This window comes from Sus scrofa, chromosome 11 (genome assembly GCF_000003025.6).
Source record: "Sus scrofa isolate TJ Tabasco breed Duroc chromosome 11, Sscrofa11.1, whole genome shotgun sequence".
Taxonomy (NCBI): domain Eukaryota; kingdom Metazoa; phylum Chordata; class Mammalia; order Artiodactyla; family Suidae; genus Sus; species Sus scrofa.
Window position 1 is genome coordinate 68971731 of NC_010453.5, and position 24118 is coordinate 68995848.

At 39.2% G+C, this 24118-nt stretch overlaps 1 protein-coding gene across 2 annotated transcripts in view; it reads left to right on the plus strand.

Annotated features, from left to right (window-relative positions):
• Positions 1-24118, plus strand: part of PCCA (propionyl-CoA carboxylase alpha subunit) — a 365509-nt gene that overhangs the window by 50808 nt on the left and 290583 nt on the right. For both annotated transcript variants that reach the window (XM_021065866.1, XM_021065867.1), the window contains 2 exons: positions 8456-8569; positions 10458-10511. In XM_021065866.1, the coding sequence (XP_020921525.1) occupies positions 8456-8569; positions 10458-10511 (168 nt within the window). The remainder of the gene's footprint in view (positions 1-8455; positions 8570-10457; positions 10512-24118) is intronic.

A 24118-nucleotide genomic window follows, 5' to 3' on the forward strand; every position in this document is an offset into this window, starting at 1 on the left:
TTCCTTTTACCAGGAATTGACATTCCAGGGATGGCTTTTAAAAGCATTAACAACTTGCCATATTTTAGTCAAGATCATAGTCTTAAATAGGTTTTTGTTGGTAAAACTAGTGGTGTAATGTTTAGCGGTATGGATATTAGAAATGGATGCTTATTAGTGAAATTAGTGCCGTTCAAGATATTTGGAAGTTCCCTGCTGGCCTGGTGGGTTAAGGATTCAGTATTTTCACTGCTGTGGCACGGATTTGATCCCTGGCGCATGAACTTGTGCTTGCTGTGTGTGTGGCCAAAAAAAAAGATATGGATTGGCAGAAGTGTACCAGAGATACACATCCTTGTATGAACAAAACAAGGTAAAAGAATCTAGAAAGACATTTACCCTTAGAGATGGTGCCTTGTACTTGAATTTCTTATTTTTGGTATCCAGCCATTGGGGAGGAAGATTTCTGGTTGCCTTACGGCAACTCCAAGGATATCAGATCCTGCCCCTGGGATAGTATTTTGCTTCCCTTGAATGACCTTTCACACAAGCTGGCAGTCAGAGAGGAACTGGGACTATGCAGCATGGGGAACAGATTGTAGGAATTGTCTTTTGCTGTCTTCCTAAGAAATGGTTTTTAGTAAATATATGTATGTGTTATGTAGTTTGGACTGAGAGTTGCTTTTTTTGTCTTTTTGGCACTTCTAGGGCCGCTCCCCCGGCATATGGAGGTTCCCAGGCTAGGGGTCTAACTGGAGCTGTAGCCACCAGCCTACGCCAGAGCCACAGCAACTTGGGATCCGAGCTGCGTCTGCAACCTACACCACAGCTCATGGCAACGCCAGATCCTTAACCCACTGAGTGAGGCCTGGGATCAAACCCGAAACCTCATGGTTCCTAGTTGGATTTGTTTCCACTGCACCACAGTGGGAACTCTGAGAGTTGTTTTTTTTATTGAAGTATAGTTGATTTACGGTGTTGTGTTAGTTTCTGGTATATAGTAAAGTGATTCAGTTTTATATATATATAAATTATATAATATTCTTTTTCACATTCTTTTCCATTGTAGGTATTATAAGACCTTGAGTGTAGTTCCCTGTGCTATACAGTAGGTCCTTGTTGGTTATCTGTTATAGATAGTAGTGTGTATCTGTTAACCCCAGAGTTCTGATTTATTCCTCTATCCTCCTCCCCTCTTGGTAATCATAAGTTTGTTTTCTATGTCCGTGAGTCTGTTTCTGTTTAATAAATAAATTCATTTGTATCTTTCTTTAGATTCCACATTTAAGTGATATCATATGATATTTATCTTTCTCTGTCTGATTTACTTCACTTAGTATGATAATCCCTAGGTCCATCCATGTTGCTACAAGAGAGTTGATTTTGTTAAGCTTTTTTAACCACGTATGGGGTGAGGAAGTGACTCACCTTCACCCATCATGAACTTCTTCGGTGTTTACCATCATCTACGAAAAGAACTTAAGAGCTGTGCATGACCAAATTGGTTTAAGTGTGTTTGTTCGTTCTTTTTTTTAAAAAAACTTATTGTGTAAGAACACTTAACGTGAGGTCAATCCTTTTAATAGATTTTAAGTGTACAATACATTGTTTTTGACCATAGGTACAATGTGGTACAGCAGATCTCTAGCACTTAATCATTTTACTTTAACTGAGACTTTATGCCTTTTGATTACTAACTCCATTTCTCTTTCCCCCAGCCCCTGTTCACTATTCCAGTACTTAATTTTATGAGTTTGACTTTTTTAGATGCCACATGTAAGTGGAATCATGCATTATTTGTCTTTTTGCATCTGGCTTATTTCATTTAACATTATGTCCTTAAAGTCCATCCATACTGTCTCATATTTGAACTTCCTTTTTGAAGGCTGAATAGTATTCCATTGCATGTGCATACCACACTTTATCTATCCATTCATCCTTCAATGGATATTTAAGTCGTTTCTACATCTTGGGTACTGTGAGTGGCACTGCAGTGAACCAGGTAGTGCTCATAGCATTTTGAGATCCTGACTTCATTTCTTTTGGTTACACACCCAGAAGTGGCTCAAGAATGTCAGTAGAGCAGAGCTTCCAGCAGCACAGGAAATGGGCCTCGAGGGCTTTGGGAGCTCGTCTCAGAGGACACAAAAGCTTTCTTGTTTCTGTTTTCTGTCTGGCTTTCTGTTTATCTTTCCTGCCTTTCTGCCTGTCTTTCTTTTCCTGCCTGCCTGCCTTCTCTCTTTTCCTTCCTTCTTTTTTTTTTTTTTTTTTTCTTTTTAAATCCTAGCTTGTATTTATTGTATATGTGGGGAGAAGAGGGACTCTTTCTCTCTCCCCATGCCCCTGAGCTCCGCCCCCACTTGTCGGAAACTCTACACCATGAATGATTTCATCTCTCAGATGTTTTCAGCTCTTTAGTTTCCATAGGTTCCTTCCCAAAGGCATTTGTTCAAGTTTTTCCTAAACTGAAACAATACTCCAGCCCCTTTCCCAGCCATCACTCTGCCTCCCAGCCTTTACAGCCTGTCCCACGGTTCCCATTGTGCCCCTTGCCCCCGCCCTTCCACACCTGCCTCTCCTTCTTCCCAGCTGTAGCCCCCCGTCTATGTCCCTGAGGTCTCGGCTCATCATCAGGGCTTTTGCCGAAGTCCTGCTCTCATCCTTGGGGTCTCTTCCCCTCTCCTCCATCCCTCCTCCCTCTCCCTTGCTTCTGCCAGGGCTCAGTGGTATGAGAATATGGCTCTGGTCATGCTGCTTTGCATTCTTCTGTTACTCACCCTCCCCTCAGAAATGCATTCCTGCTAAACAGACTAACAATAACTCTGGTTTGGTTCCCGCATGGATTCAGTGTCAGTTCCCTTTTGTGACAAACAAACAAGTTTGTAGAAAATGGCTCGGGAGCCTTGCAACTGGCAAAAACCTATTCTTTTTTTCCTTGTAATTTTTTCCCCCTTTTTTCTTCTTTTTTGACCACTCATGGCATATGGAGTTCCTGGGCCAGGGATCAGATCCCAGCCTTAGTTGTTACCTACACTGCAGGTGCAGCTTATGCCAGATCCTTAATCCACTGTGCTTGATTGGGAATCGAACCTGTGTCCCAGCACTCCAGAGATGCCACTGATCCTATTGTGCCACAGTGCAGTGGGAACTCTTCCTTGTAATTTTTAATTTTTTGGTTTTAACACTTTGAAAATTATGTGAACAGAAGGAAAATATGTAAATTATATGTAAAATTATATATGTTAAAACAGAAGAAAAATAGTAACATCACTAATTCATCCATCCAAAAATAATCATGAATAAATGTGTCATGGTGCTACACATGTGGTTTTACAAAATGGAATCAAAGCAGATGTGGTATTTATTGACTTAAAAAAAATTCTTGGAGTTCCCTGGTGGCTCAGCAGTTTAAGGATCCAGCATTGTAACCACTGTGTCATGGGTTCAGTCCTTGGCCTGAGATCTTCTGTTTGCTCTGGGCGTGCCCCCCCAAATATTTCCAAGAATCAAATTGCCTTTCTAGAAAGGATGTACCAGAACACTAGTCTGTGGGCACTTGCATATGTCTTTAGACTTGAGACACTTTGTATTAAATAGAATAACTTTTTTTCCCTTAAAACCTTCTTGTTGTTTGAAAATGATTTTCTTGAGGGGAGTTCCTGCTGGGGTGCAGTGGGTTCAGCGGCTTAGGTCACTGTGGAGGTGTGGGTTTGATCCCTGGCCCGGCAGTGGGTTAAAGGATCCAGCATTGCTGCCGCTGTGGCATAGATCACAGCTGCCGTTCATTCATTCCCTGGCCTCCGAACTTCCACATGCAATGGATGTGGCCATTAAAAAAAAAAGAAGAAAAAGAAAATAGATTTTTTTTCCCTGGTTCTTCAAATTAAGATTGATGCAGTTGGCATTCTTCTCTTTAAGTTTTCAGAGTAATTTTTGCTTGTTGGTAATGTTAGAGAATTCGGTTGGATCTGGTGGATATTAAAGTCTGGCCAGATCATGTGAGGCATTGCTATTCTTATGCAAGGAGCACATCTAACATCTTATGTCTGACATGTGTTATGTCATAACAGTCCTCCAGCCAGTGTTCTGTTGGCATTGCAGGGTATCACAAGCAAAAGTCGAATATTCTTGGACATGGTAAACAGTGCCCATGTGACTACAGATCTTGTCAAATGATATGATTCAAAAAGATCTCCCAGCATGAAAAAAATTTTAAACTGCTTGTCTTCCCTATCTTTCTTGGTCTCTACTAGTTTAGAAGGTATTTAAAAGCTTTCACTCAGATCTGGTCTAGTTTACCTTTTAACTAAGGTTCAACCTATTTGATAAGGATAGGGACCAAGCATCATTATCTTTTTATCATATCTTAGGCATCTAATGGACTAATATGAAATTTTCCATTCACTCAAAGTTTTAAAATTCAAACACAATTTTTAACCTATGTCCATGTGTTTAAATTCATTAAACAGGGAGTTCCCGTCGTGGCGCAATGGTTAACGAATCCGACTAGGAACCATGAGGTTGCGGGTTTGGTTCCTGGCCTTGCTCAGTGGGTTAAGGATCTGGCGTTGCCATGAGCTGTGGTGTAGGTTGCAGACGCGGCTCGGATCCCGCATTGCTGTGGCTCTGGCGTAGGCCGGTGGCTACAGCTCCGATTCAACCCCTAGCCTGGGAACCTCCATATGCCGTGGGAGCGGCCCAAAGAAATAGCAAAAAGACAAAAAAAAAAAAAAAAAATTCATTAAACAAAAAGTTAATGAAGGAGATGATTTTTTTTCAGTACTGTAAATTGAAAAACACATCCTTTTTTTCTGCTAGATCATTATTTGGAAAATAAAAGGCTGATACAAGTAATTTTCCTTTAGTTTAAGAAGAAAAAAAATTTCAAAATACAGAACTGAATGCTTGAGGAGGAAACTAATAATCTTAGAAAGACCTCTGTTGGAAATTTTTCTTGTGGAAAAGTTTGTGAAGACTTACTTCTTGATACTTAAAATCTTCTGTTTTTCTATTTCAAACTTGTAGTCAGCAGTGTCCTGGTTAATTGATTAGTTCAATTTAAGCTTTCCATGACTGTCATACTTTCCTTTTCCTTTTGGAATATGTAAAGGAATTTATGTTTTTTAAGATATTGAAATTTTTGAGATATAAATACATCTCGTTAGGAAGGTGATAAGTCCTTCTTCAGAAGAGTGTCGCACTGTTTGCAGTTTGTTTTGTAGTATTAAGCCAAAGAAATCAAGTCAGTCATTTAGAACAACAGTAACAGCCAAACTGAAATTGTTTCAAAAGTTTTTAAAACTCTCCTTTTCTGGTTGATTCCTAAGTATCTCCTTGGGAATCAAGGCAGCAGAGGGTTCTAGCTTTTTTCTTTCAATTGGTTTTGCAGTGCATTTTTGCTGGTTTTGACCCTGTGCTAGACTGTGGGCTTGAAGTGCTATTACATGCTTCTATCCTAAAGTACGGTTTGTTTCTGAGAAACAGAAGAAAGCAGTCAACCCCTTAGAAACAGCATGTTTTGCCTTTTTTTGTGAAGTCCATAAGCAGTTTGACCTGCTTCTGATGTATTTATTTGAATGTTTATCCAAACGGTATTAATCATCTACTAAAATGTGTTAGCTTCTAAGTGTGATTCTCAATATGTTTATGAAGAATTTGTGATAATATGGGGAAAATGTCTATTATGATAGTTAAAAAACAAAAGGAGGAGTTCTCTGGTGGCTTAGTGAGTTAAGACCTGGCATTGTCATTGCTGTGGCTCTGGTTACAGCTGTGGTGCGAGCTTGATCCCTGGCCTGGGAACTTCTGCATGCCATGGGCATGGCCAAAAATTAAAAACAATTTTTTAAGTGTATTTAGAAAAAAGACTAAAGGTAAATATGTCAAAATATTACTAGAATTCCTCTCCTTTTAAAATTTGATGCGTATTATTATAAAAAATTTAGACATACAAATACACATAGATGAGTGTGCATATGTTTCAGTTTCTTCTCCCCCGTACATCCATCAGTTCGCATATGCATTGCTGAGATTGGAGTAGATTTAATTGAGGGTAGCTTTTACCTGAAAGACAATAGCTTAATGAAAGTTGTTAAATAAGTCATCATCCCAGTGTATCTGTGAATTTAAAAGCTTGTAACAAACTGTGCTGGGAGAGAGAGAAAAAAAAAAAGGGAATTTAAGATACAGCTCTGCCTTGCAGGACCTTATGAGCTGGTAGAGGAGAGTGTAAAAATTGTAACAGACATAATCTGTAAAGCAGTCAAAATGACAGTATTAGGAGGGATGTGATTACATGCCCAAATTTGCACCAAGTACTGTTGGAGTTCAGGTTAAAGGAGTTTCATGTGAAAACCCAGTGGTAGAAGTGAAATTTTAAGGGCATCTTTAATAGGAGGTAGTGTCTGGAGGGAAATAAAATATACACAAAAGTTTACATTTAACTTTAAATGCTTTATCCCCGCCTGACTAATGCATTCTTTTAAAAGGATTGTTCAGTGTTCAGTTTCCTTCTTATAGAAAAATCCCCACAAGCACAATTATAACAACAAGACTGCTAATAATAGAGACTAAAGTGGGCAAAGGGCAGCAGAAGAGGGAACATTCTGGTCTGAGGGAAGAAGAGCAACTTGAAGTTGGGAATAAGCAAGACATAGAAAAAGGAGAGCCTTCCTTGGAGCATGGGAATGTCTAGGATCCCTTTGTGAGCCTGGCTGCCTTTCCTTGGATGTTATAAAAGAAATTAGACTGGGAGTTCCCGTCGTGGTGCAGTGGTTAACGAATCCGACTAGGAACCCTGAGGTTGCGGGTTTGAGCTCTGCCCTCGCTTAGTGGGTTAAGGACCCGGTGTTGCCGTGAGCTGTGGTGTAGGCCCCAGATGCGGCTCGGATCCTGCGTTGCTGTGGCTGTGGCGTAGGCCGGTGGCTATGGCTCCAATTGGACCCCTAGCCTGGGAACTTCCATATGCCGTGGGAGTGGCCCTCAAGAGGAAAAAAGGGCAAAAAGACCAAAAAAAAAAAAAAAAAAAAGAAAGAAAAAGAAATTAGACTGTATAGATTTGAGGATTTTATATTAAGATATTGATTTATAAATCCCTTGGCTAGCAGCTATCTTTAACCTTTCAGTACATGGTATAATTTTTTACTTAGTTTGAAAATATTGAATTGATAAAGAAAACTCTGAAATTTCTAAAGTATGACTTAGATTTGCTTTCTTTTGTTTTTTCACTTAAAGTGCTTCTTTTTTTTTTTTTTTTTTTTGTCTTTTTGCTATTTCTTTGGGCTGCTCCCACGGCATATAGAGGTTCCCAGGCTAGGGGTCGAATTGGAGCTGTAGCCACCGGCCCATGCCAGAGCCACAGCAACTCGGGATCCGAGCCGCGTCTGCAACCTACACCACAGCTCACGGCAACGCCGGATCGTTAACCCACTGAGCAAGGGCAGGGATTGAACCCGCAACCTCATGGTTCCTCATCGGATTCGTTAACCACTGCGCCACGACGGGAACTCCTAAAGTGCATCTTAAAAACCTACTTGGAGCTGAAGAATATAACTTAGTAGTACTCAAAAGTACTTTCTACCTTAGACTTTTTGAAGACGAGTCATACATGTCCAGGTGTATGTATATATTCCTGTTTTTAATGCCTGCCTTGTAAAGTAAATTTAAACTGAGTTCCTTAAACTGGAAAACCGTTAGGAAAAGCCATTTCAAAAATATATGAATCCCTTTCATCATTTGAAAAGAATAGATTTCTTTCAGAAGTAAACAACCTACTCTATTCTGTAGAATGCCTAGTCTTTGTTAAGCAAAAATAGATGTGAAACATTGTGGAATAGTCTTAAGAATGAAGCATATATTCCCGAGTTTTGGGTTGATTTAGAATTTAATGCACATATCAGTTCTTCTAGGAATAAAGGTAAAATGGATGAGGATCAAATGTGAGAGTATTTAAATGAGTCTCAAGATTTTCTGTCTCATGTGTGGTGGTATTGAACTCTAGTCCTGGGCGTTAATTTGTGCCTGGTGTTGACCTGAGGCTGTGCAGGGACACGCACTGCCTCCCTTCATTCAGCTTCTCTAATTATCCCCATTTCCTGGGGCGCTTGCTTAGAACTGGGCATGAGTGCTTGTTATTAAAATATTGGGCTTCCCCGACTACATATAACAGGGTAGTTTTCGGTATAAGATTTATGTATAAATGAACTGAATAGGAGGCTGAAGTTGTGGGTTGTGATTTTACTCAGTCAGACTGGTAGCCACTCTCTGGTTCGACAGTGGATTGGGCTTGTAATAAATGAAATCGTAGTTAATACAGTTCCTGAGCTTATTTGTTACATTGTTATTTTTAGTGCATGTTAAAAAAGAGATCTGATTACATAAATGCTTTGTGAAACACTTGCAGTTTTGTGTATATTTGCAGATGAAGATCGTTCTTTTTGCTGGGAGGCTCTATTAACGCGGAGATTTGTCTCCTCAGGTTCACGTGACGATGGCGGATGAGGCGGTGTGTGTGGGCCCAGCTCCCACCAGTAAAAGCTACCTCAACATGGATGCCATCATGGAAGCCGTCAGGACAACCAGGGCCCAAGCTGTGAGTCTGAATGAGTCTATCTGCTGCAGCTGTTTCATATGTAGTGAGCAGAAAGCCGGAATTTGTATTTAAAAAAAAAATAAGAAAGAATGATGGAAAATGCTGTTGCAGTTCATGTCACATGAGTTAAATGTGGCCGAATTCGCCACTGGAAATCAAAGGCTTTGTAGCATCTGGCAGTGTTGGTTGCCGATCCTGCAGGTGGCTGCTGGATTCAGCTTTCACACCAGGGAGCAGTTTCAGTTCATTTCCAAATTTGCTAGAAGGAAAAAAAAAGAAAAAAAATCCTAATTAGTTTTGAGTATTAACCCTTTCAATGTAATAGGAACTTTAAAAAAATTCTCTATTAGAAACAGGATCTCAAAGACCCCATTTTAAATTCTATTTAAATCATTTAATAATTATGTATGCCTAGGTATACTTCAAAAAATACAAAAAAGGCTGTAATTGGCAGTTATTTTAGTTTGATAGTGTCAATGGAATGTACATAATTTGCATGGTGAAATCAGTAATTCTCCCCACACCCAGCTCTGTTTGAATGGAGTGGTGTCCAAGGAAAAAACTGCTTCCTGACATCAGAAATGGTGTTTTGTTATTGTGGCTGTTGGGGTTGTGGATGTGTGTGTGTGTGTTTTATAAGAGAACTAATTACATATAATGTTAGAAACTATGAAGAGTTATCTCTAAAATTGGACAGAAGCAGCCAACCCCAGCAGTTAGCCTGGAGTGCTTCGATTAGTGTTCACATTTCTTTTGAAAGAAATGTTTTACTTAGATGCATGTTTAAATAAAAAACTGAATTCATGAGCCCATATTGTGGATGTTACAGCTTATTAGCAGAGTTAATGAAGGTAAAACTCGTTTAACTTTTAAACTGTATAGCTTGTCAGAATACAGTCTTTAGTTGAATGTTTATATAAAAGGAAATTGTTGGAGTGAAACTCTTTTCCTATGATCTAGTAATGGAAATTATTCTGTGCGTTGTTCATAAAGCTTAGTCTAGCGTTTCCAAGTTTCAAACTAGATTATGATATTGGCTCCTTTAGAAATTTGACTTTCTTGATAGAATAATTATTTTCCTAGAAATATGCTCAAGATTGATAATAGAATGGCTAAATTTATGTTTAACATGCCTGACATGGTAGAATCAACCGTTGCTTGATTAGAACAGGATGGTAGAATTTAGATCAGAGCAGTGCGGCTTGTGAGAGAGGAGAGCGGGAGGTCGTTGTGAATGGCTGAGTGGGGTGAGGAGAGAAAGATACTAGGAGAAAAATAAAATTCAGAGTGCGATGAAACATTAAAACCAATCTTCAGTTTCAGTTAGAGTTGACAAAAACCATTGGATAGTGACTAAGTATATTAACATTGTCAGCAATGAAATATGTTCATTGGCTTAGTAGCCAGGGTTTTGGAAAGTAGCCGTTTCTGGTACTATAAAGAAAGGAGAATTAAGAGTTGTTGTTTTTTTAATCCATTGTGCAAAGTTTTCCTTTAATTATTTGACCCACCAGCCTTTGGAAAATCCTCCAAACTTGTGGCTAAAGTTAGTCTCAGAAAAAGCGGGGAGAGTTTGGGTGGGGTTGAACAGCATGGCCAAGTCCAGGTGGACAGAAAGGAGTGTAGGGAGCCGGCCCTGGCTGTGGTTAGGACGGGGGTGGCGGGGGGGTGGGGTGAGGGGGTGCTGCAGGTGACTATAAGGTCGGCCACGTCTCGGTATTTGGGCTTGTACTCAGGAATGTGAGTGAGTGCAGATCAGTGTGTTGGAGGAGTCAGTTACCTCACTCAAGAGCCCTTGAACAATAAACGCATTACATGTGCTGTTTTGCTTATTATAAAGGTTTTGCAAATTGATAAAATTGAAAGTGCTTTTTGTTTCCATTTTAAGGTACATCCAGGTTATGGATTTCTCTCAGAAAACAAAGAATTTGCCAAATGTTTGGTAAGTTTGCGATGAACCAGAAACTCTTAACTTACATCTCAGAAAGCAGTGTCATGGTGTTGCTTTTGTAAATCCAAGTAGTGATGAATAATAGAATTTTCATTGACCCAATGAGTCTTTGAAAATAGTTTGTGAAAAGTGATGAGTTTAATTTGATAACCTAAGTCTTGATGTGAAGAGTGAAAATGGAGAAATTATAAAATCACCATTATACGTAATGAACGATATCTAGTTTAGACATGCACAGGTTTTTTTGGCCATGTCCCCCACAGCATGTTGAAAGTTGCTGGGCCAGGAATCGAACCTACATGCCACAGCAGGGACCGAGCTGCTTGTGACCACTCTGAATTCTTAACCTGCTGATAACTCCTGATATCTAGTTTATTATAGGTTGTGTGCACTTTGACTTTTAAAATTAAACGTTTGAGATTTTTAGCTAAATATGTCAGGGAGTCCAGCGATTTATTAATTATTATGCCATGAACATGAAATGTGAAGCCGGAAGTGAGATTCTGTTTTTTCTCTTTTATTGCATATTATGGTGTTTAAGATCAAGTCTTACTACTGCTTCTATTTTGGGAAAAGTTTATGATCTGAATATCTTCCTGATACCACTATCCTGACTAGGTGTATGAACCTGTACTTGCTATTGAACTGATTTTCCAGGTGTATTTATAACTACATTCAAGATGATACTGAAGGAGTTCCCGTCGTGGCTCAGTGGTTAACAAATCCGACTAGGAACTATGAGGTTGCAGGTTTGATCCCTGGCCTTGCTCAGTAGGTTAATAAGGATGCTGGGTTGCTGTGGCTGTGGTGTAGGTTGCAGATGCTGCTTGGATCCCGTGTTGCTGTGGTTCTGGCGTAGGCCGGCTGGCTACAGGTCCGATTAGACTCCTAGCCTGGGAACTTCCATATGCCGTGGGAGCGGCCCTAGAAAAGGCAAAAAGACAAAAAAAAAAAAAGATGATACCAAAACCTTAGTTTTCAGGTATTAAAATCTGTTGAATAATGTTTCAGAAAGCTCATTAGATCAGTTATTTCAAGCATTAAATTATCTTAATATTTTAATTTACTATGTTATACTGTGTTTCTGTGATATGCTTGTATTTTGTTCCTTCATGGATTCCAATGCAGGCACCATTTTCAGGATGAGATTTCTTATGGCTGCACTAATGGCATATGGAAGTTCCCGGATCAGGGAATGAATCTGAGCCATCGCTGTGACCCAGGCTGCAGACACAGCAACGCTGAACTGCACTCCACCGAGGATCAAACCTGTACCTCCACGGCGACCTGAGCTGCTGTAGTCAGATTCTTAACCCACTGCACCATAGTGGGAACGCCTGGAGAGTTCTAGCTCCGAACGATCTATTTTAACCAATTTACTTCACAGTTTAAAAACTAAGGGCTAAAGAAGTTGTCACTTAAGGTAACACCTGTGGATAATAGTAACAAATGTCTGGAGAAGGCAGATTAGGTGTAAGTCATCCAAAGGTCCATATTTCCAGGTTTTGTGCAGTATATCCAGATTTTCCTGTTTATACCCCTTTTTACTATCTTCTTGTTTGAAAATTTGGCTGAGGTTCTGTCATTATATAAGAAAATGAAAAATAATACATTTAATATGTATTTGTAAATATGATGTATTAAGTTTGTTTATTATTGATGAGGAGTCTCTCTCTAAATTATGGTCCACAGGCCAAATGCAACCTGCTGCCTGTGTTTGTAAACTAAGTTTTTTTGACACATAGTCGTGCTCATTCGTTTACCTGTTGTCTGTGGCTGCTTTTGATTTTAATAACAGCAGAGGCGCATAGCTGTCGTGGAGACCAAATGACCTGCAAAGCCTAACATATTTACTGTATGGCCCTTTATAGGAAAGTTTTGCCCTTTATAGAGAAAGATATAGAGGGACATTTGAGTCTAGGAAGGTTGAAATGATATGGCAAGTATATTCATCCATGCATTTATTCAGTCATTGAAAAAGGCTGCTTTGTATCTATGTTCAAGGCATTTGAGAGGGATGTGAAAATGAATCAGATGTGGGCCTTGCTCTTGCGGAGTCCCCCACATTGTGGAAAATAAGTCAAGTACACAACTAACTCCAGGGAAGAAAGTGCCATGAAGAAGTTCACATTCTCCGTAAATGAAGATAATATTGTTTCCACCGGGGGGGTTCTTGTTAGAGAAAATAGTATACAATAAATGACTGCCTTCCTTTCTCATTTATTTTCTTTCTTTTCTTTTTCTTCTTCTTCTTTATTTCTTTTTTTTGTTGTTGTTGTCTTTTTGTATTTTTAGAGCCGCACCCACAGCATGTGGAGGTGCCCAAGCTAGGGGTCTAATCAGAGCTGTAGCCACCCGCCTACACCACAGCCACAGCAACGCCAGATCTGAGCCACATCTGCGACCTACACCACAGCTCATGGCAACGCTGGATCCTTAACCCACTGAGCGAGGCCAGGCATCGAACCTGCAACCTCCTGATTGCTAGTCAGATTCGTTTCCGCTGCACCGTGACGAGAAATCCTATTTTCTTCCTTATGCATCTCTGCCATTTTTCTTAATCAGAGCTGTGCCTCAGCCAAGCCAGACTGCCTGCTCTTCCCAAATGTGGGTGGCTCCTTTTGTTTCCTTCCTTTTCATCACTCTCTGCAGTGACACCTGCCTGCTAGTCCCACATTTCCAACTACTGTCTGTCCTTAAAGGCACAGTTCACATGTAACCCTTACCGGGTAGTTTTCCATGTTCTTCTGGTGAGAAGTAATCTCTTTTTCCTGTCATCTAGAACAGTAAAAAAAAATTTTTTTGATTTCTTATTTGGTATACCACTTTGTATATTATGTTAAAATGATTTCTGGAGTTCCTTTGTGGCGCAGAGGGTTAAGGGTCTGGTGTTGTCACTGCTGTACCTTGGGTTCGATCCCTGGCCTGGAAACTTCCATAGGCCAGGGGCTCAGACAAAAAAAATATGTTTCTAAATATTAATCTCTTAAGATAAGAGACTTGGTCTTCTCAATCTTTGTTTCCCTTTTGTCTTATAGCCTAATGATTTCTTTGTAGTAAGTTCAATGAAAGAATGTTATGTAAGGATTAAATATTATTACAATAAGAATTATAGAACAATAACCTGCAAGAAAACTTTCTTCCTGTCACAGAAAGGATTGTTTTGTAACTAGAAGGCAGGATTGTCATGTGTTTTTGCTCACTATGAAAATCTGTGGCTGGTGATAATTAACCTTCTCTTGTTGTGCATCATGGCAAGATTCTTATTTGGGATATAATTTTCCCAGCATTAAAATCTTCTCCCATTGAAGTGTGCCATTTAAAATGTTCCTTTTGGGAGTTCCTGTCGTGGGGCAGTGGTTAACGAATCTGACTAGGAACCATGAGGTTGCGGGTTCGGTCCCTGCCCTTGCTCAGTGGGTTAACGATCTGGCGTTGCCGTGAGCTGTGGTGTAGGTTGCAGACACGGCTCGGATCCTGCGTTGCTGTGGCCCTGGCGTAGGCTGGCAGCTACAGCTCCGATTTGACCCCTAGCCTGGGAACCTCCATATGCCGCGGGAGCGGCCCAAAAAATAGCAAAAAAAAAAATGTTCCTTTTGGAATATCTGGTTATAGTTGCTGAGTTCCATAAAGGTAATCCAGTGAAATGAAATGGCTTACAGATTTGTTAGACACATCAACATTTTTGTGTGATTGATGACCAACCATTGAAATTTGATAGTTATTATCCCAAATTGGGTATATTGTTAGCAATCTGATTTTTAAGATAGTAGTGATAGATTACTATGTTGCTGGCAACTTTGGGCAAGAAACACTAGCTGAACATGGAAAGGAAATTTTTTTTTTTGGTCTTTTTTTAGGGCTGCACCTATGGCATATGGAGGTTCCCAGGCTAGGGGTCGAATTGGACCCCTCTGGCCTATGCCACAGCCACGCAATGCCAGATCTGAGCCTCATCTGCGACCTACTCCACAGCTCATGGCAACGCTGGATTCTCAACCCACTGAGTGAGGCCAGGGATTGAACCTGTGTCCTCATGGATACTAGTCAGATTCATTTCCGATGAGCTGCAATGGGAACTCTGGAAATTTTTTTTTAAACTTTAAAACTGTGGATTTCCTTTTGTCATAATGCTATAACTTATATTTGAAATTCAGTCAAATATGGAGATTTTTTCCCCCGATTAATTTCTGGTCCTGCTTTTTTTTTTTAATTGCTCTTCAAAGATCAGCATAATATTTATTTTGTTTATAGAAAAAAGTATTTGTGCTTTACCATCTGATATTTTGTTTTTAGTTAATAACTTTGAATAAAATGATTTCTTGAAGTTTTTTTCTGAATTTATGCTATATGCTGTAGAAAGTACCATGAGGAGTTCCCGTTGTGGTGCAGTGGTTAACGAATCTGACTAGGAACCATGAGGTTGCGGGTTCGGTCCCTGCCCTTGCTCAGTGGGTTAACGATCCGGCCTTGCCGTGAGCTATGGTGTAGGTTGCAGTTGAGGCTCGGATCCCGCATTGCTGTGGCTCTGACGTAGGCCAGCAGCTACAGATCCGATTCAACCCTAGCCTGGGAACCTCCATATGCTGCAGGAAGCGGGCCCTAGAAAAGGCAAAAAGAAAAAAAAAAAAAAAAAAAAAAAAAATTTGTTGAAGAATTTGAAGATGATGTTGAGTAGAAATGCTCTAAAGTGAATACTTGAAAAGGAAAAATCTATTTTTAGGGAGTCTTTTAAGGATGTAGATAAGGCAAATACATTTAGAGTTGTATGTTAGGAGCAAGGTGATTTCAATAAGAAAGTTAAGAGTCTGGGATTTGGTGAAGCTGGGGTTTTCTTCCCTCTTTTTTTTTGAGGTTAAGGCAATGTGAATTGTATACTTTTTTTTTGCTTTTTAGGCCTGCGCCCGCGGCATATGGAGGTTCCCAGGCTAGGGGTCAAAACGGAGCTGTAGCCACCGAGCCTATACTACAGCCACAGCAACACCAGATCGGAGCCCAGGGATCAAACCCGCAACCTCACGGTTCCTAGTCGGATTTGTTTTCGCTGAGCCACGAGGGGAACTCCATCAAATTGTGTACTTGAGTTTTCCTTCTCCCTCTCCTTTTTTTTTTTTTTTTTTTTTTTCGCGGCATATGGAGGTTCCCAGGCTAGGGGTCAAATCGGAGCTGTAGCCACCGGCCTACGCCAGAGCCACAGCAAGGCGGGATCCGAGCCGCGTCTGCAACCTACACCAAGCTCACGGCAACGCCGGATCGTTAACCCACTGAGCAAGGGCAGGGACCGAACCCGCAACCTCATGGTTCCTAGTCGGATTCGTTAACCACTGCGCCACGACGGGAACTCCCTCCCTCTCTTTTCCTCGAAGTTATTAGCACAGTCTGGGGTTGGAGAGAAAATTCTTGCTCTGCCACTTCGTAGCCATGTGATCTCGGCTGAGTTGCTTAATGTTTTACTTTAAAGACTCTCAAATGTCTATATTTACTCTTTGCATGATTTATATTTTCTCCATCTGACTCTTTATGTTGAAAGCATGTCATCCTTTTTAAATCATTCTGAGAATCTATACTTTTTAATTACAGTAGTAGTGTTTGGTCTGCTAAAAGCTTTTTGGTTTTCCTCAGTTTATTTTCTTTAATAACAGGTTTTTTTTGAGATACAGTTTACATGATAACACTCGCCCTTTTATAATGTTAAAGTCAGTGATTTTTAGTCTATTCATTGAGTTTTATACCTATCACCACTGTGTAATTTCAGCAGACTGTCTTACCGTTTAATAAATAACTGATGTGACTGGACCTGTGTCTACCGTTTTTGTTGTTGTTGCTGTTGTTTTGTTCTCTGGTTGTTTCCTTTTTTTCCTTCTGTTTTCTTTTCCTCTCTTCTTTGGATTATTTTAATTTTTAGAATTCTGTTTAAGTTTATCTGTTGGATCGATTACATTTTCAATGTTGTTTTTCTAGGAATTAGAAGATACATCCTTAAGTTTATATAGCCAACTTAGAGTTAATATTATTTCAGGTAAAATGTGGAAATTTTGCAGTCATATTGGCCCCTTTCCTTCTCTCTCCATCACTGTCCTCTAAGTTGGAGTGACAAATATTTTTCATCTGTGTATACTATACATTCCATGAGAAAATGTCATAATCTTTCCTTTAAACATGTTTGTAATAAATTATTTCCTTTATTATTGACCCAAATATCATTCAATTGAAGTTAATGTTGATTTTTATTTTGGTCCATTTTTAGGGTATGTAGAAAAAAACTTAAAAAAATTTTTATTATATTTAAATGTGGCAAATCATACATAACATAAAATTTACTTTTATGCATTTTTAAGTATATCAGTGTCGTTAAGTACACTTACAGTGTGTAATTATCACTATTATTTGTCTCCAGAACTTATTCATCATGCAGAGCTGAAACTCTGTACCCATTAAATGGTAACATCCTATTTCCTGCCCCCCCAGCTCCTGGTAATATCTATTATACTTCTGTCTGTGAATTTAATGACTCTGGGTCACTCATCAGTGGTATCAGACAGTGTTTGTCCTTTTATGACTGGCTTGTTTCACTTAGCACAGTGTCAAGCTTCATCTCTGTTGTAGCATGTGTCAGAATTTCATTGCTTTTTAAGTCTGAATAATAGTCTCCAGTATGGAGATACCACATTTTGTTTATTCTTCCGCTGTTAATTGTCACCTAACTTGTACACAGGTTGGAAGTTAGAAGATGGAAATTACACTTTTTAATTCCTCTATCATTCAAGATGCTTTCAGTACATGCTTCTTAACTCTCCACTGGATGAGAGAATTTGCTGAATTAAAATGTAGAATTCCAGAAATAAATGTAGAAAGGACACTTTGAGAAGCCTTCCTGTGTTTTCATCCTTTGTTGTTGTTGGTTTTTTTTTTTTTTTTTTTTTTTGGTCTTTTTGTCTTTTTGTCTTTCTAGGGCCACACCCATGGCATATGGAGGTTCCCAGGCTAGGGGTCCAATCAGAGCTGTTGCCGTCAGCCTACACCACAGTCACAGCAACGCCAGATTCGAGCCGAGTCTGCAACCCACCCTACAGCTCACAGCAATGCCGGATCCTTAACCCACTGCGCGAGGCCAGAGATCGAACCCACAACCTCATGGTTCCTAGTCAGGTTCATTAACCATTGCGCCACGACGGGCACTCCTGCTATTTTTAACTTATAGTAATTTTGTGATCTCTTAAAATTTATTTTTATCCATTTATTTGTGTACAACTCCTGTGCTTAGTTTAGTAGGAAATAGTTTTTTGTTGTTGTTGTTCTAATGAAGGTAATAGATTAAGGATTTTCTTGGATTAAATTAAGCAACATTAAGTATCACTGTTACATATAGTTAATGATTCTTACTGCCCAAGATAGATTCTAAAATTAAACTTTTAAGTGCATGCTTTCTAAAATGGGCAAAGAGGCAGAAATAATGAGGTAATTGCTGGGGCTTTGTTTTTGGACTGGACTTTAAAGATATCATTAACGTTTCTGAGGTACCATGTTGAAGCATAATGTGTGATATGCTAATTTGCTGAGCAGAAGTAATCCTTTCTTGTGTGCACATACCTCCCAACATACTTGTGGTGTGTTTGCAGATGTGTGTCTTTTCTTAGCTTTTTATTCAGTCCTTCACACAGTAGTTGGTTGCGGAATACAAGTGTTAAGAGAAATAACGTTTCGTGAGATAAAAATTGTTACATTTCTTAGTCACTATACACACACACACACACACACACACTTTTGCTTTTTAGGGCTGCACTCACGGCCTATGGAAGTTCCCAGGCTAGGGGTTGAATCGGAGCTACAGCTGCCGTCCTGTGCTACAGCCACAGCAATGTGGGATCCGAGCCACATCTGTGACCTGCACCCCAGCTCACGGCAACATTGGATCCCTGACCCACTGAGCAAGGCCAGGGATGAAACCTGCATCCTCATGGATACTAGTCGGGTTTATTTCCACCTTGCCATGACGGAACTCTGCTGCTATATTTTCTTTATGATAAAATGTTTTGATTAATAAGTGACAGGTGCTGTTGTTAATTATAATTCTAAGTTTATATAAAATATATGGAATGTATAGACAGAATTAGTTATGTATTAATCTATTATATATAAAATGTTACTGTATTTCACTAGGGTATCATATTAGTTCAGCATTTGTACTAGTAGTTGTATAGTGGCATGGTATTTAGAAGGCTAACTTGGAACTGTATTGCCGAATTTACAAATTTAAAATCAGTTTTAAATTAATTATTGAATGTGGGTGATGAATTACTGGGAATTTATTACACCATTCCGTCTCCTTTTGCTCATGTTTAAAACTTTTCATTAAAAAAAAAAATCTATAAAAGGAAATACATTAAGCCCAGAAGAAGGATTTTTTAAAAATCTTACCTTGTTCTGAGAGGCTAGAATATCAAAGAGTGTAAACTGAGTTCGGCGTTAAGCTGACTGTCTTGGAGAACACGTGAAACTCGGGAGACGGGAAAGCCTCCTTCACGCTCAGTGTGAAGGGATGGCAGCCTTTGTTTTGGGGATATTCCTCTGTTACCAATGCATCTGCTTTTCGTCGTCCTCAGATTCTCACAGCCAGGAGAAATAGAGCGGCCTTTTGTCTTTATCCTTTAAGATTAATAGAATGGACACCGAATTAAAGGCCAAGTATAGGGCCTAAAAACATTAGCTTTTTCCAGCTCATCTTAGTTTATCCCACATTGGCTCAAGCACGCCTACCGCAGAGCGCTCTAGTACAGAAGCATCCTCAGGTGTGCCGACTTGGTATGAAACTAGAGGGCGATAGAAAAGAACACTCCCTTTGTGTAGTGTCAGTTACAAAGAAGAAAAATCCACTTGTTAAAAGGGCTTAATCTAGAGCAATAGAAAGTAATTTTTTGTTATTCCAGGGATCATATTATTTATGCTTTACATCTTATGATGATAGGCTACTTCTGCCAAGACTGCATTTCTCCAAGAGATTTTACTGTGCTCCGTTCTTATGATGTGTGCTTGGATTAAAGTAGACAAAATTATCTCCAGAGCAGATTAATTGCCCAAAGAAATAATCACATTTTGATCTATTGTGTTTCGTTTATAATAGAATAAGAGTTTTGAGAAATTAAATCCTTACTTTGTTGTGTTACTTTATTAGACCGTTAATTCCCTGCCCTCACAGAATATGTTAACACTTGCACAGTTTGAAGAAAATGTTGCAGTAAAGTAGAATGAATGGCTTCTACTGATGGCATATATGATTCCTAATCGCAGGGAACCAAACAGGTGAACTCAGGTGATCTTACCTAGCAAGGGTAAGAATCTGTGTGGATTGTTTTCGGATGGCTCACAAAATTGGTAGAGAGACCATTTTTCACTTAATAAGAGGTTTATCTCCTACCTCTGGCATAAGTGTGAAGATACCTGTCACTGTTCTAGACACTAGATACATCCAGGGTGAACAAGACAAAAATCTGAGTTGTCATGGGGTCATTTTCCAGTGCAGGGAGGCAGGTAGTAAGTGAGCGAACCTTAGATGCAGCAGAGCACCGGACCTCACTGTGTTCTGGGGCATCGGGGTCCTGGAGGCTCTTTCAGAGACTCTGCCAAGTACAAACGGTTTTTGAAATACTTTCCCCCCTCAATCTCACAATTGTGCAGTAGAGTTTTTCAGCGGCTGCATGATGTATGTTATCATAACAGATTGAATGCAGATCCGGTTATGAGAATCCAGCTGTGTTCTATTAAGCTGGATGGCAGAGGTTTGCAAAAATGTAAAACATTTCCACTCTCACTCATTTATTTGTCATAAAAACTTTAATTCTAATTGTTACCTTTAAATGTTTTTTTCCTTTGGAAATTAGTAAGTATTTAAACATTTTCTTCATTTCAACATGGTAAACTTTGGTAGATGTTATACATATAAGCAAAACCTCTTTGAGAACAGTTTTTTAAAACTGTAAAGAGGTTCTGGGCCCCAAAAGTTTGAGAAACAGTGCCAGAAGGTGAATAGGTGACCTCTTTGGATAAGGTAGCACAAAAAAAACCTCTCCAAGAAGGTGACCAGGAAACTGGCGTTTCATGGGAGAAGAGCATTCTAGGCAGAAAGAACAGGATTTCTCTGACGCCCCTTCCCCATCCCACTACAACCCCTTTTCTGGCCCTATAATTGCTTAGATGTCAAGTCAAGGACTTTTTCTTCTTTCTGAATTCCTGTTGGTTATCATTTTACCAGTCATTAATAATTCTTTGCCGATTTTAATGGAATTGCTTATATGTATTTTTAAACATGAAACAAACTTTTTTTTTTTTTTTTTTTTTTTTGGTCTTTTTGCCTTTTCTAGGGCCGCTCCCGCAGCATATGGAAGTTCCCATGCTAGGGGTCTAATTGGAGCTGTAGCCACCAGCCTACACCACAGCCACAGCAACGCGGGATCCGAGCCACATCTGCACCCTACACCACAGCTCACGGCAACGCCGGATCCTTCACCCACTGAGCAAGGCCAGGGATCGAACCTGCAACCTCATGGTTCCTGGTCGGATTCATTAACCACTGAGCCACGACAGGAACTCCCAGAGAGACTTTTAGAAGGAAATGTAATCTCTTTGCTGTTCACACCAAGCTAATCTGAAATGTATTTTTATTACTTAAAACAAGTATTTGTTGTTATTCCTATTATTTCCTATTAAATTAATTCCTTTTGCATAAAAAAGCCATATATTGGATTTCTATATATGACTTTGAGTATAATGTGACTTCATCTTCCGTGTGTATTTGATAAATTTGTTTTGCAGTCCTTATGCTTTGGAATTGTAATTTGTACCTGTACTTATTAGTATAGTGTGTAAAGATTCCCTATGGTTTTTATTATAATTCTTGCTAGTATTCTTTGATATTTCTCACACCCTTTAAAAGCAAAAGCAATTTAAGTAGTGAATAGGAGAGAAAGACAAAAAGGAAATAAGTTTAGATAAAGTAAGAGTACAAGCAACAAGTTTGACTGTGGCCATTATATGAATGGATGAGAGTTCTACCTTTAGCAAATTATTATTTTTTTCTTTTTTGAGTATTTACTGTGTGCCAGGCACCGTTCTAAGCACTCTAACTAATTGGCTTTCCATAATAGCCCTACAAGTGGCTAGTACTGTCTTTCCTGTATAGGTTTAAGAAGCAAAAGGAAGGTGAGTTTAAGCAAGTTGCTCACACAACTCTTAGTGCCCAGGCAAGGGTTCAAACCCAGGCATTGCTTGTACTCCTACCTTCTGGGATGTGCTACCTGTGAAGAAGAGATTGTACAACTTGTAGAGCAAAACGAAACCTAAAAAATGTTTTTAACTCTTTTTTTCCTCACCCACATCAGTTTTTCCTGTAACGCTATAATTACGTAATTTTATAATGGTAATTTTTTTTTTTTAAATTGAGGATGCCTTAATTATTTTTTTTTTTACAGAATAAAGTACATACATTTACACACAATTGCATTCACACAGATTATTATAACATGGATCTTAAGAAACAGATTAAGTGACTTCCACTGGAGAAGTAGAATGGAAAATATGCTGAGACAAATAGGAAATTTATTCTGTACTTTATATAATGGTAATTTCTTAAGCCTCTTGATACAGGGACTGTATAAAGAGTCGTCTGTAATAAAAGTTAAGCTTTTCCCCCAAAAAGCTCGGAGTGGGGAAAAGAAGCAGTTGAAATAAGAAGAGCACATGGGAGAAACGAGACCAGTAGAAAGCCGTTGTGGTGGTTTATAGTAGGGTCTGTGGTGTGGTTGTTCTGGTTGAGTTAGTGTGTGGCAGTCACATCAGCCACTAAGAAGACACATGGTGGGAGACTTGCTTTTCAGATGCCTTGGCCACTGTGGTTTTGGGGATGGGAATGTCTGAGTCTTAGGAGCCGTAGCAGAGTGTGGTGGAGGTTAAAAGCAGCAGTGGGGATGATGAACTACAGATGCTCAAAGATAGCAAATAAGGAACAAAAATAGATAGACGATAAAATAATCCTTCTGAGGTGTCAAAATTAACTGGTAACAGAAGTATGTATCCGATAGAAGGTAGACAAATGCTCATATCTTGTGAGGAAATTACCTAGACAACTGTATATTATATTCAAGATTTAAAAAAAAAGGCAGAAGTTCTTTCTGTGGCACAGTGGGTTAAGAATCTGACTGCCGTGGCTCAGGTCGCTGTTGGAGGCATGGGTTCAATCCCCAGCCCAGTGCCGTGGGATAAAGGATCCGGTGTTGCCACAGCTATGGTATAGGTCAGTGCTGTGGCTTGGATTCCGTCCCAGGCCTGGGGACTTCCATATGCTATGGTGGAGCAGTTAAAAAAAAAAAGTCAAAGCTCCTGGATTCCCGATGGACAAGTAGGCTACTTCTTTATGAGAAAAGACTTTGCTAAATGGGTCTCTGATGGAGAAGGGATGAGGACTTGGGTTCCTAGTGAACTAATGATTCTCTTATTTAGGGGGGTGTCAATCAGTATAAAAAGTGGGTTCATGTGTGCTTTTTTCAATCTGTGTATACTCTGTGGTATCATTGTCTCTAAATTATAGAGGAAACTGAATCAGAAGTAGAATGCTGTTCCTAGTCACGTATTAATAAGTTCTCAGTTCTTTTGACTGAAGTGTGTTGCATTTTGAAGCCTTGAGGCTTCTAAAAAGCTAGAGTGCAACTGCGTAGCATTATAAACTTAAATTTAGCCACAAACAACCCCCCCAGATTTTTAATATTTGTACAGTGTTTGTTATTAATTTGGGGAGCCTTTTAGTATCTGGTATGCTTATAGAAGTGTACTCAGACATGTTAATATCATGAGTGCTTACCTGTATTATAGTATTCTTTCAAGAAATAATTGTCACAGAGCAACTTAAAATAGTAAATTAATGATACCCTTCACTCTATTGCCACATGTATTTTGAGATTTTCATTGGAAAATTTAAATTTAAATTATGAAAATAATTTAAAAAATAGACACTGTTCACAGTGTCAGTAGGTATCTGTTCACATTTCATTTGAGAATTTTTCCATTGTAAGCTGCAGATTAAATCACTGTGAATAGGCTAATAGTCTATGCCTCTTCTATATATGAGCTCAAAAAAACCCTGATTATTTTATTTTGAGATGAAAATTGTTAGTTTATGGTTTATGTTTTTTTTTTCTTGACAAGCTTTTATAATTTTCAGTCTTGCCAAGTCTCAGAGTTTTAGATCCCAGACTCTAGAATTTGTTGACTGAATTAATGAATAGAGCAGTAGATTAATACCTTGTTGATTTTTTTTAAGCCACCAGAGATCTTATTTTCACTCTGAAGAAACTGTTTGAAATAATGATTCACAAATCTTGACTGAAACAGACCACGTTTACAATAATAATGTTTTGCACAACATTTTTAGTCGATGAAGTGTAAAAATTTCATGTTTGTCTTAGCTTTTCGGTCTCTGAGGTATTCAGAGTGGTGACAGGGCTGCTCTGTTACTGTTTTGCAGCTAGCTCTTTTAATTGATGTTGAATTGTGGCTTTCCATGCACACAGGGCTCAGTAAAAAGGTTGCAGTCATCTAGTGAGCATTTT